This window comes from Dama dama, chromosome X (genome assembly GCF_033118175.1).
Source record: "Dama dama isolate Ldn47 chromosome X, ASM3311817v1, whole genome shotgun sequence".
NCBI lineage: Eukaryota > Metazoa > Chordata > Mammalia > Artiodactyla > Cervidae > Dama > Dama dama.
In genome coordinates, this window is record NC_083714.1 from 82,525,315 (window position 1) to 82,538,550 (window position 13,236).

The following is a 13,236-nucleotide window of genomic DNA, read 5'->3' on the forward strand; positions in this document are numbered from 1 at the left end:
TTTGAGCATTCTTTGGCATTGCCTTTCTTAGGGATTGGAATGAAAACCGACCTTTTCCAGTCCTGTGGCGACTGCTGAGTTTTCCAAATTTGCTGGCATATTGAGTACAGCACTTTCTCAGCATCATCTTTTAGAATATGAAATAGCTCAACTGGAATTCCATCACCTCCACTAGCTTTGATCATAGTGATGCTTCCTAAGTCCCATTTGACTTCACATTCCAGGATGTCTGGCTCTAGGTGAGTTTTCACACCATCATGATTATCTGAGTCATGAAGATCTTTTTTGTACAGTTCTTCTGTGAATTCTTGCCACCTCTTCTTAATATCTTCTGCTTCTGTTAGGTCCATACCATTTCTTTCCTTTATTAAGTCTATCTTTGTATGAAATGTTCCCTTGGTATCTCTGATTTTCTTGAAGAGATCTCTAGTCTTTCCAGTCCATTGTTTTTCTCTATTTCTTTGCACTGATCACTGAGGAAGGCTTTCTTATCTCTCCTTGCTATTCTTCGGAACTCTGCATTCAGATGGGAATATCTTTCCTTTTTTCCTTTGCTTTTTGCTTCTCTTCTTTTCACAGCTATTTGAAAGGCCTCCTCACATAGCCATTTTGCTTTTTTGCATTTCTTTTTCTTGGGGATGGTCTTGATCCTTATCTCCTGTACAATGTCATGAACCTCCGTCCATAGTTCATCAGGCACTCTTATCAGATCTAGTTCTGTAAATCTATTTCTCACTTCCACTGTATAATTGTTAGGGATTTGATTTAGGTCATACCTGAATGATTTAGTGGTTTTCCCTACTTTCTTCAAGTTAAGTCTGAATTTGGCAATAAGGAGTTCATGATCTGAGCCACAGTCAGCTTCTGGTCTTATTTTTGCTGACTGTATAGAGCTTCTCCATCTTTGGCTGCAAGGAATATAATCAATCTGATTTAGGTGTTGACCATCTGGTGCTGTCCATGGGTAGTGTCTTCTCTTGTGTTGTTGGAAGAGGGTGTTTGCTATGACCAGTGTGTTCCCTTGGTAAAACTCTAAAGTATTTACATTTACCCTGCTTCATTCTGTACTCCAAGACCAAATTTGCCTGTTACTCCAGGTGTGTCTTGACTTCCTACTTTTGCATTCCAGTCCCCTATAATGAAAAGCACATCTTTTTTGGGTGTTAGTTCTAAAAGGTCTTGTAGGTCTTCATAGAACCGTTTAACTTCAGCTTCTTCAGCATTACTGGTCAGGGCATAGACTTGGATCACCTTAATATTGAATGGTTTGACTTGGAAATGAACAGAGATCATTCTGTCGTTTTTGAGATTGCATCCAAGTACTGCATTTCGGACTCTTTTGTTGAGTATTATGGCTACTTCATTTCTTCTAAGGGATTCTTGCCCACAATCACAGAAAACTAACCAATCTAATCACATGGACCACAGCCTCGTTTAACTCAATGAAACTATGAGCCATGCCGTGTAGGGCCACCCAAGATAGATAGGTAATGGTGGAGTGTTCTGACAAAATATGATCCACGGGAAAGGGAATAGCAAATCACTTCAGTATTCTTGCCTTGAGAACCCCATGAACAGTATGAAAGGGCAAAAAGATAGGACACTGAAAGATTTAACTCCCCAGGTCGGTAGGTCCCCAATATGTTACTGGAGATCAGTGGGGGAATCACTCCAGAAAGAATTAAGAGATGGAGCCAAAGCAAAAACAACACCTAGTTGTGGATGTGACTGGTGATGGAAGCAAAGTCCAGTGCTGTAAAGAGCACTACTGTATAGGAACCTGGAATGTTAGGTCCATGAATCAAGGCAAATTGGAAGTGATCAAACAGAGATGGCAAGAGTGAACGTTGACATTTTAGAAATCAGATAACTAAAAGTAACTGGAATGGGTAAATTTAACTCAGATGACAGCAACCATAGCACTGTTTTAATGTAAATTGAATCCTGTCATTCTCTAGCTTTAAAATTATACACTGGCTGTCATCTCCTACTTATTTCCTATTTTTCTCTTCTACTCTTAATTTTACTGGTTTTTCTTTCCTCCAGTGGAAGTCCAGATATCACCTTATTCAGTTTTTTTCTCAAATACTGCCTCAGCCGAAAAAGTCTTCCCTAGCCATTATACATATATTCACACTCTTTTCTTTACCACTTTTCCTTTTCTTTATAACCCATTTTAGTACTTGAAATTATTTATTTGCCTGCTTCATTGCCTGTCAGGTTTTCCACACTAAAATATAAAACATAAATTCAAAGAGCAAATACTTTGTCTCATCATTGCCATATTCCAAGGTCCAAACAATGCCTAGTTGATAGTAGGTAGTCAGTAATAATTGTTGAATGCATGCATAAAATTATTCTGAACACGTGCCCATGTTCCCTTTTAGAGTTCAAGCCCTTAAATTTTTGCCTAGCTTTTTCATCCTCCGTCATCCCTACACAGTCCCTTCATCCCTGCAAAAATTAGTCAGACAAAAGTAAAAACCTTAGTATCTTCCGTTTCAGCAGCTTCCCTGGTCACCTAGTGATAAAAAATCTGCCTACCAATGCAAGAGATGTGGGTTTGATCCCTGGGTTAGGAAGACCCTCTGGAGGAGGAAATGGCAACCCACTCCAGTATTCTTGCCTGGGAAATCCCATGGACAGAGGAGCCTGTCAGGCTGCAGTCCACGGGGTTGCAAAAGAGTCAGACATGACTTAGCGTCTAAACAGCAACATCTTCCATTTCAAACAGATTTAAATTCATACTCGAACACTCTGTATGGTTTTACCCCATCTATATTTGGGCACCAAATATTTTTTGATAGATTGTTTCTTTACTTTTGAACGTATATAATCATCTTATCAGTGTCAAAGCTTAACTTTAAAAAATTATTCATCTTGATTTAGATCACTCCCATGATGGACCCCTTACAAATGGTGATGGCAGAGAGCCCCGGACAGGAATCAAGAGAAAACTACTTAGTGCATCAGAAGAAGATGAAAGCATGGGAAGAGAAGAGAAAGAGAAAAAAGAAACAAAAGAGAAATCACATTTATCCTCCTCAGAGAGTGGAGAGTTAGAATCCAGTTTAAGTTCTGAAAGTACCTGTGGTTCTGATTCTGACTCTGAATCAACTTCCAGAACAGATCAAGATTATGTAGATGGAGACCATGATTATAGCAAATTCATACAAACTAGGCCTAAAAGAAAACTCAGAAAGCAATATACCAATGGAAAAAGAAACTGGAAAACGAGAGGCACGGGAGGAAGGGGCAGATGGGGCAGATGGGGTAGATGGAGTAGAGGAGGCAGAGGAAGAGGAGGCAGGGGACGAGGCAGTCGAGGAAGAGGTGGAGGTGGTGGGAGAGGGAGAGGGAGAGGGAGAGGAGGAAGAGGTGCTTCTAGAGGAGCCACCAGAGCCAAACGTGCACGTATTACAGATGATGAATTTGATACTATGTTTTCAGGACGCTTCAGTAGACTGCCTCGAATTAAAACAAGAAACCAAGGCAGGAGGACTGTTTTATATAATGATGATTCTGATAATGACAATTTTGTGTCCACTGAAGATCCTCTGAATCTTGGTACATCCAGATCAGGCAGAGTGCGTAAAATGACAGAAAAAGCCAGGGTTAGCCATCTCATGGGATGGAATTATTAGCAGTTAATAAATTTAGGATAATTTTAAAAATTCAATGGCCTTCTACTGCAGGGAATTTACCAGGAAATCTACAAAGCAAGTTGTGTGGGGACTTCTGCTTCCTTTCACATTGGTGCTTTTCCATTATGCCAGTATACATTTGTTTCAAGACTTTTGATCTCCACACTTCATTTGTTCAAACAAGCCTTACTCATTAGGCCTTAAATTTTAAAAAAATTCTACACACATACACACACACACAAACCACAGACACACTACAGATTTACTACATTAAGGGAGCATTCAGCTTCTTAAGAGTAGCATGACATTTTTATCTAAATGGAATATCCCTCTTTTGCTTTTGTATCACAGAAGTATAGCACCTTCTTACAGAGTTTTATATAGTTTGTTTTTGCCATTTTGATTCTTGTACCAGTAATAATAACTTTTGCACAATACACCAATCCTAAAGGCAGCTATTAAATGTTTACAGTTTCTATATTGTAAGAACGATCTGGATTATTTTACTCTTCCCAGGCCAAACTTTCATGAATTGTACTGAACTGAAGTATATATTTATACTACAGTTTTTTTTTGGGGGGGTGGGGGGTTCTTAATATGCTTTTCATTGATTTGCTTAATTCATGTTAAAGGTGAGAAAGGGTTGGTGCCTTGTAAATATGTAGCAAATCTTTGTGGTGTGTCCTGATGTGTGCATTAACTTTATTAAAAAAAGAATACTTGAGGTATCAATCTAGACAAGGTGCCAAATGCAAAAGTATCTTGCATCCATTTTCTTTTTTTCTGTTATATTTTATTGCATTAATAGAACTTGTGTAGCTTAAAGAATAACTTAAACATTTGAAAAATCCTCATCCACAAAGAATAACTGAATAGTAGCTCAGCTACCTCTATTAACTACAACTACTGGAAACATTAAGAAAAATAGATGCTGTTATTCATTACTAACTAAGGAGAAATAGAACAAGCTTGGTAGGAATGAATCCTCATAAGTTATAAGCTGAGAGGTTGTTGATAATTGTATTGGCTCTCAAATGAATAGTTGTAATTAAATTTTCTCAAGTATCATAAGCTCTACCTTATTAGGCTTTTCTTAGAGCATATTTGTGTAAGTAGACTTGATCTACTGCTTATATATCTCTGCTACCACTTGCGATTTAACAGCTGTGAGTGACTGGTATTGAATTTTAAAATGTAGCACAGCACCTAGTTTGAGTTGGAATGTTTTAGCTAGCTAATATTTTGAATCAATGTAGGTTCTTCTCATCCCATTCCAAAGGGTTCTTCTGTTAATCTTTCAGAATAGAACCTGGTTGCACTGCATACTGATATTTTGAGTCATTATTTTATAGATTAAAAATAATCTTTAAACCCTATGATCTTGTTTACAGCAGTAGAGTGCACATTGGTTCCATAAGTGAGCTTGAGTTCCAAGATCAATTTTACTCCTCAAATTTGAGAGATTGCAAATTTGTTAATTCTTTAGATACCTAGATTTTTGAGGTAAGAATAATATTGATCTGTTTCTGTAACAACCAGTTTGCCCATAGATCAGACTTATGGAATAAAAGGAACTTCTTAATATATGCTTAGTAATCCCAGGATATTTCTTAAGCTAATGTATTTGTCTCATGTTTTCAATCATTTCATGCATCTGAAAATCCTTAAGTGCAGAGGAAGGAGTACACACATAGCATTGCTTTTTTGGTTGGGTTGGGTGGGGGGTTTTCTTGGACTAACATCTTTAAGCAATTTTCACTTGCAGTAGAAATGATGTTCAGGCTTTAAGAAAGTATTTTGAATTATTAATGGAACTAACTTCTATTTCCTGACAGTAGATCAAGTTTATTTTTGGTTGTTGTAGTCTACTTTTCACTAAACCAAAATTACTTCTGGTTGTAACTCAGCTGCCACTTTTAACCCATAATATAGATTTAAAAACATTCATGTTTAAAACTCTACATTTAATTTTTGATAAAATGTACTATTTTAGTTATTCATATCTTGGACATTTAGACTAAATTTGTGCCTGTGTTTTCCTGGAATCGATAACACTTTGGCCTACCCTATTCAAAGTAACATAGTTACTTAAATTCATGGATATATCCAAATGTGTATCATGTATATCGTTTTAGTGTGAAATTTTTTTTTGACATTCTTCTATGAAGAGCTGACCTCTTGAAATGTAGAAGAATTGCCATTTGTGTGATTTAGCTATCTCAAGCTTTATTTATAATTTATTTTGAAAAATAAAAATGGCACATTTATTTCCCAAATGTCAAGATTTTCTAGGTTTAGATAATTAGAATAAAAAAGGTGAAGACATTTTAAAGAATATTTTATATGTAGTGAGATACTGTGAAAATACTAGTGAACAGCATTTTGCTGTAATGTTGATTTCAGTTATTAGGATGTAAAGAGTTAGTCACCAGGGTATGTTAGATGAGCATAGTTTTCACTTACTACAAAACAAACAGATAATTTTCTGTTTGCATGCAAATTATTTTAATAAGTGTAAAAATAAAACTTTGGAAGACAGTGTTTTTACCTTTATATCTGGATTCCCACCCCCCAATTTATACTTTGCTTTTTTTTGTAATACCACCTCCTGTGAATGTGTTGTAATTTGTATCGCATTGATATTTTATCACTTTAATTTTTTAGAGGTTCTTTAAACCTAAATAAGATCTGGGTTTAGCCATAGCAAAGCAAGTAGGAAATGAGCTAAGAAATTTGAAAAAAAAGTCTAAATTTTAAATGAATTTCTAAGAAAAAAGTTACATTTAGGTCCATGAGAGCATATACATGTACAAGCCTATTCCCGTTCTGGATATTAATAGTCAATGAGTTGTAATATTTCTCATGAATGCTAATAATGTTTAAATTCCCAGCTTTAAGATTCTAGCATGTGTATCTGTTTATGAAACAGATTGTGTTGCTTCTATGGCTTGCTGTGTGTATCTCTTCCAGCAATAGGATGCTCTCTAAAACATTCACTGGCCTCTTAGTGTAATGACTAAATTTGTGTGTGTGTGCGTGCACGCATACACTCATGTGTGCGCATGCACAGATCTATATGTAGATTTTTTCCCTCAACTTGACATGTTTTATCTCAGACATTAAAAAAAAGTTTGTATGGTAGACAGCTGTATTCACTGTCTACCAATTCATTGCTTCTGTTGTAAAGCACTTACCCTGTATATATACTGCTTGATTATCCATATCATTATGCCTTCTAGATAAACAGTCTAGGTTTTGTTGTGTACATATGCCCTATTTTTAAAATTTAATTTGCCCTTCTTTCATGTGTTTCTTTGTCCGTTTCCTTTCCCAGAGATCAGGCTTGTGCTAGAATTCTTCCATACAGCACTTTGTTTCACCCAGAGGCTAGGAAACTGAGTAAAATTATTAAATCTTATTCTGCACAACTGTGTGCTCAGATTTCTAACTCAGCCTTCCAATATTTTAAAGTAAATTTGAGTGATTTATCTTTGTCATTGCTTTTGTTGTAATCCTAGATTGTCATCAGATAATAACAGAATGATTGAAATAGAAAGATGTGTATGCCACTTCTAACTTTTGATAAAAACCTTTTGGAGAATTTTTCAAAATTTGTATCTTGTAGTGATAAAATTAAACATCTATTACTTGCTTATATATCTCGGGAATTATTTTATGCACATTTATCAACTGGTACTTATGTTTAAAGTTGGCATTTTCTTTTTAAGTTGGAATTTTCACATCCACAGAAGGGAGACTTACTACATAATTTTCAGTATATTTTGATATTCCGCCTTTTAAACAATAACCAACATTTTGAGTTGAGAAGTAAATAATTACTTCTGGGGGAAGAAATGGAACTTTCAACATTTAAAGTTCATTGTTTTAAATATTAATTCCATCCCCAACATTTTTGTGTTACATGAGGCTTTATGAAAGTTATTGAAAGTAGAATATTCGAAGATCATTTTCCCAAATTTAACAAGTTTTGATTAAATTTTAATTATGAAGTTAAATTATATTTATGGTGCTGTATTTTGTATAATATGTATTGTCCTCAAATTTCTTGACGTTTATTTCTCATATAGTCTTATCCTTATTTCCTATTCCATCATTTCTCTCCTGCTTGCTCTTACCTTCATTTCTCTTTCTGCAATGAAGACTGCACCTAATTTAGCAAACTTCAACAAAACTGGCAATTTATGATTCATTGATGGGAGAAGTACAGTAGAAAGGCCCTGCAGTTTAGAGTTAAGATGTGTTTATTTATATGTGTGCCCATTTGTTACTCTTAGACCTATCTTAATTAAATTTAGAATATGATACTTTGACATAAAAGCATTGTAAGTATTTTCTAAAAAATAAAACTATTGATACATATTAAAATTGCCATTGGTAATTGACTTTTGAAATCACGTACAAGAATATTTAGAAACCCACTTGGGAAATGTGGTTTACATGTGTCACCAGATACATATTAGGCAGTACTACAAATGTTAATTCTTTAAACAATACTGTGGTGATGGCAATCAGTAATTTATTTCTTTGTCCTGTAACTTATCATCCTTGTCTTTTGTAATTCCTAACAAAGTATTAACAAAATTGTACCTTATGTTTGTTCTTAGTATCCGTAAGTTTTAAGGTGGAAAATCATTCAGTTAATAGTTGATGTGATGTTGTATATGGACAAAATGTCCATTAAACTAAAATTCAGTAAAGAAAGGTAAACTAAACTGGCTTGGTTTATAAAAGATGTTTTGTTTGGCAGTTATTAGTCATTATAAGCAATTATCTTCAAAGAAAAAAACTGGACTAATTTGTTGCCATTCTTTATGGGATGTTTACAATAAAATTCCAAGTTGTTTGGAATCAGTTGCACTCTTGCTGCTTTGTGCTTCAACTCAGATACTGGAGATAAATTAACAAGAAGAAAGAAATATGGAGTTACCTTTCCATTATCCAGCTTCAGAGACTGTAACATGTAACTCTTAGGCCTTTCCTTTCTTGTTTCTTGTCATATAGTATTTTATTGTTAATATTTTAGCCTGAGAAACTAGGGTGCTTCTTCCTATCAAAGAAAATTAAGGTTTTTTTTTTTTCCTTAGTTGTTTCAGATATTCTTTGGGTCATTTTTAGGTAGTAACTATGTTAACATTTCAAATGTGGGCTGCTTGGTGCATTAAAAAAAACAGCCTGCAAAGCTTTATTTAACATTTTGTTTTATAGAGAGAGCTCTTTGAAATGAATAGATTTCTAATGTGTTTAAAGCTTCTTAGAAGTTGTAGCAGCTGAGCTTTTGAATCTCCACCATTCTTATTTATAGTAAAATTGCCCACAGAGGCTTAGCTATATTATAAATGGTGCTTTGATTCAATGTACATGAAGGAGGGAGAGAAGTAAGGTTAGAGGTAACTTTTGAGCCAGGAAGTGAAGGCTCCTTTAACAAGAATATTCCACTCCTGCAACTAAATGGTTGCTGAGAATTTTCTTCCCAGTGGTCAGAACTCCATTCGGTTCAAGGTAAGTAAGCTGGCTAAAGACTGGACCGTATGTTTTATACATACACTGTCTATTTTGTGCATTTAGAATTAAGAAATAAGGTATTTAGAAAAAAATACTGCCTTTGCCTTCCAGCATCATCCTATGGCTATGAGAGTAGTCCACATATTTGCAGTATTTGGAGATTGAAGTAGAGATACATTGTTTGGTATTTATGTGTAGTTGCTTGATTGGTTAAAGATAGCCCTCTTTAAAGATACAGAAGTGTACCTTAAAAATTATTTATTAACAGGCTCTGATGTTTTCTGACTTCACCTGATAGGTTTTCTAAGATTGTTGTTATTAAGTCACTAAGTCTTGTCGGACTCTTCTGTGACCCCATGCACTGTAGCCCACCATCTCTGTCCATGGGATTTCCCAGACAAAAATACTGGAGTAGGTTGCCATTTCCTTCTCCAGGGGATCTTCCTGACCCAGGAATTGAACCCCCTCTCCTGCACTGCAGGTGGATTCTTTACCTCTGAGCCACCGGGGAAGCCTTTTTAAGATAGAAAAAGTAAATAACTTTTAATAACAAAATTTTACAGCAGTATTCAGAGGATCCATTTTTTTCCTAGTTGGGAAGGTCAAGGACAGGGTGCTCTCTACCCTATTCTTGAGTTATATGTCCCTGATAATTTAAAATTATTTTCCATAAATGCACAAAATAAATTAAAACCTATGTATTGAGCCTGTGGGTTGGTTTTCTTTGGATACTTAAGCCTGTACACTTATGGTTGCTTTCTTAGGGCTTTTATATAAGTACTTAAAAGAATTTTTTAATGCTACTTATTGTCGGTAAACCAAATATATCATTAAATAAAAAAGAACTTTTTATGGTATCAATGTTTTACTGAATTTTGAAGAAATTTTTTTTCCTTTTTTTGTAAATTTAGTATGTTTTTCCTTCACTAGCTATGTCAGTTGTCTTAGTAAAGTTACCTCTCACCTATCAATTATAAAACATCTAATATATAATTCTAACTTTTATTAATTATTAACAAATTAAACCTTAATTTGACATTGGAGCACTTTTAAAAACAACTTTGAAGCTAGTATCCTTTAATTTGTAAACTTTATGTACTGTTAGATTGCCTTCTCAGCATCTTTATGTTCTTCAGAGAATAAGTTTTATAGTAAATGTTTGAAGAAATAAAAACATTTTAAATTGCTTGATTTAGGTTACTAATATTACTTGGTGGAATTTATTCATTTTTAAGAATGCTTTTGTGGTTGATTTTTGTCATGTTACAGTTCTAAGTAGTATTTGTATAGCACAATATTAATTTATATTTGGTATTTTGTGTATTCTGTCAAGTAATTTAAGGCATTAAAATTCGGAAGGTGTTTTTTTAATTTCATTTTTCTTTGCTTTTTAGAAAAAGTTTAGAATATCATGCTAAAATGAGATACTTCAGCCCAAATTATACATTAACTTATTTTTTAGAGGATTTTTTTTTTTGTAACTGTTGGGTATTGTTCACCTAAAACGTTAATGATATACTGGTCATTCTGAATTGTTTCTGTTTGTTAATTTTTTTTTTTTAAATTTGGCTGCTCCAGATCTTAGTTGAGGCATGTGAAATCTAGTTCCCTGACCAGGGATTGAACCCGGGCCCCTGCATTGGGAGCACAGAGTCTTAACCACCGGACCACCAGGGAAGTCCCTATTTGTTAAATTTTAATTTATTAATTAGAGCAAGCCTTGTATACAAGAACATAAGTGTTAATTTTGTCTAGTCTGATGGTACGGAGTAGTAAATGCTTGGTCATAGTCACATTGCCTTTCACTTTTGAAGGATGCTATTCATTTTTATTGCTAATTGTGTTGAGTAGTTATCATAATATAGAAAAATAATTAAGTGATATATTTCTACTCTCCGGTCACCTCAAAAATATGACTGGTAAATACGTTTCAACATTGTCAAAATATTAATCTTTTATCACTTTGCTTAATTATTCAGGTAAAAATTGTTGGAAAAAAATCTGAGATAATGAGTTACATTCTTTTTCCAGATACATATGAAGATCTCCTTCATAAAAGAAGATACTTACCACCAGGAATTTATAGCCTATATTCTTCATATCAATGATAAGAGATGGCTAAAAGAAGACTGATTTATTCCTTCTCATACTTGTTTATTTGTTCATTTTATTAATTCAGTCAACATGTATTAATTAATTTCAGCCTTTACTGAGTACTTGTTATGTGCCAAGCATTGTGATTTTATTAAAAGAGCTTTGCAGTTTACAAATTTCATCTTTAAATATATACTCAAGCACCAGAATGACACTATCAGTAAATTCTGTTTTTCAGATCAGAAAAAGTGAGTTTCAGTGAAATCTAGTAATTTGCTGAAGGTCACATGGCTAGTAAATAGAAAAGCCTTGATTAATCCAGACTATCTGCTTCCAGGTTTCTAGTCTTAACTCTTGTATCTTATTAATGGGGTAATATTTGGTTCCATTTTCCTCTTTTCCATTGTCCATGAAATGAAGACTGCAAAGTCATACAGTGTGTATTTTGAAGGTCACATTTCTTTTTGCTTATGGCTAAGATTATTTAATAAAGGAGATATTAAGATGTGGATCTTTATGCTTCTTAGTACTTTCAGGAGGTGGTAGATAGGAGCTAAAAATTTTAAAGATATCAGATTTATAAGTAGGAAAATACATATCTTATGCATACTTACACAAAGGTAATATCCAAGGAAAATCAAAGAATTTACTTATATCTTATTTTGAGGATTAGTTTTGCTAATAGTCTATACAAGTGTCCTTTTCAGTGCATGATACAAAATTTATTGGTTATCACTACTTTACACACTGTGGTCTCTTTCCAGCTGCAAAACCTAGACTGTCTTTTTTCTTCAGAGTTTGAATGGGTTTTAAGTACAGTTCTCAGAGAATATAGGAAGGTTCCTGGTTTAAGCCATGGGTTTAATTTAGTTAAGTGTTTTAATTTGTTTTTGTTTTCATTCCTTGAATCACTTCTGAGTTTCACTCATTTAATTTGTCACTCTTCCCTTTTACCCTCATTTAAAAAAAATTTCCTAAATTGAAAATGTCTAGGGAAAATAAGACTATTTCAGAAAAGAAATGTTTTTTAACCCATCTTTCATACACCAGTCCTTTTGTACCATTTTAATTTGGATTTTTTTGTAAGACTTTGGGTCAGGGATGATTTGGTGGGTTTCAAGTAGCTGTATAAGTATAGTAAAACTGAATTTGAACCCCTGCTAATTTGAATTTAAAACAGTTTTTGTATTTTATTTTTATAGCAGTAATGTTTATGTGGTTATTCGGGGGAAAGCTTCAATAACTCAGAGCTAATGTCTTTGTTACATTGTAGATCTCCCCTTGTTATTCTTAAGTAATGGAATTCTTCAGTGGGTTTTGGAAAGCCATTAGGACTGCCTGAGTTGAATTTTGTTATATCATTTTACATTGGTCTCATTCATATTTCATCATGCCACCTTTTCTAACCACATTCTACTCATTGTCATCCAAGGAACAGAAATGTTGATTTCTAACAGATTGACTATTCAGTTCTTCTGTCAACAAAGATTACTGTAAAAATCAAACAGGGAGTAAAAAATAGAATATATTAATTTTCTTCAGGCTTGCTGCCTAATTTCTAGTAAGTCAATTCTACTTTATTTTGGGCATCGAAATGAATAATTTATTTTCTAGCTAAATAGAGCAAGTCTGGTTTGGCTAAGTTAGTATACCTATGATAATCTTTGCTTGTATTAGGATAATATAACCTAGAAACCTAGGTTGAGGCCTTGTGCTGTGGTTGGACACCATTCTGTGGCCTAGCTTGTAAGCTTAACATGTGTTTTGATGGAAAGAATCTGACTTGAGTCAGGTACTGTGGTTATGGTGGAGGGTAAGGGGAGAAAGGGAAGCTGAGGGGAAACTTAGAAATTTCTAAAATCATCATAACTAGAGGAGAGAGAGGAATGGGATTTGGTGGGTTAATAAAGAATAAAATTCTCTAATGTTCAGGTTGCCAATGATAGCAGATAAGATAGCAACCTAAAATATGCAG

General features: G+C 34.1%; 1 protein-coding gene and 1 non-coding gene across 5 annotated transcripts in view; one reads left to right on the forward strand and one right to left on the reverse strand.

Annotated features, from left to right (window-relative positions):
• Positions 1 to 9,988, forward strand: part of BRWD3 (bromodomain and WD repeat domain containing 3) — a 136,525-nt gene extending 126,537 nt beyond the window's left edge. For 2 of the 4 annotated variants that reach the window (XM_061137254.1, XM_061137255.1), the window contains one exon: positions 2,890 to 9,988. In XM_061137254.1, the coding sequence (XP_060993237.1) occupies positions 2,890 to 3,644 (755 nt within the window). In that variant the 3' untranslated portion in view covers positions 3,645 to 9,988. The remainder of the gene's footprint in view (positions 1 to 2,889) is intronic. The other 2 variants (XM_061137257.1, XM_061137256.1) reach the window with 1 other exon arrangement.
• A 784-nt stretch (positions 9,989 to 10,772) lies between these two features.
• TRNAG-CCC (transfer RNA glycine (anticodon CCC)) lies at positions 10,773 to 10,844 on the reverse strand. The gene has a single exon. It is a non-coding gene; the product is annotated as a tRNA-Gly (tRNA).
• Positions 10,845 to 13,236: the final 2,392 nt, after the last annotated feature.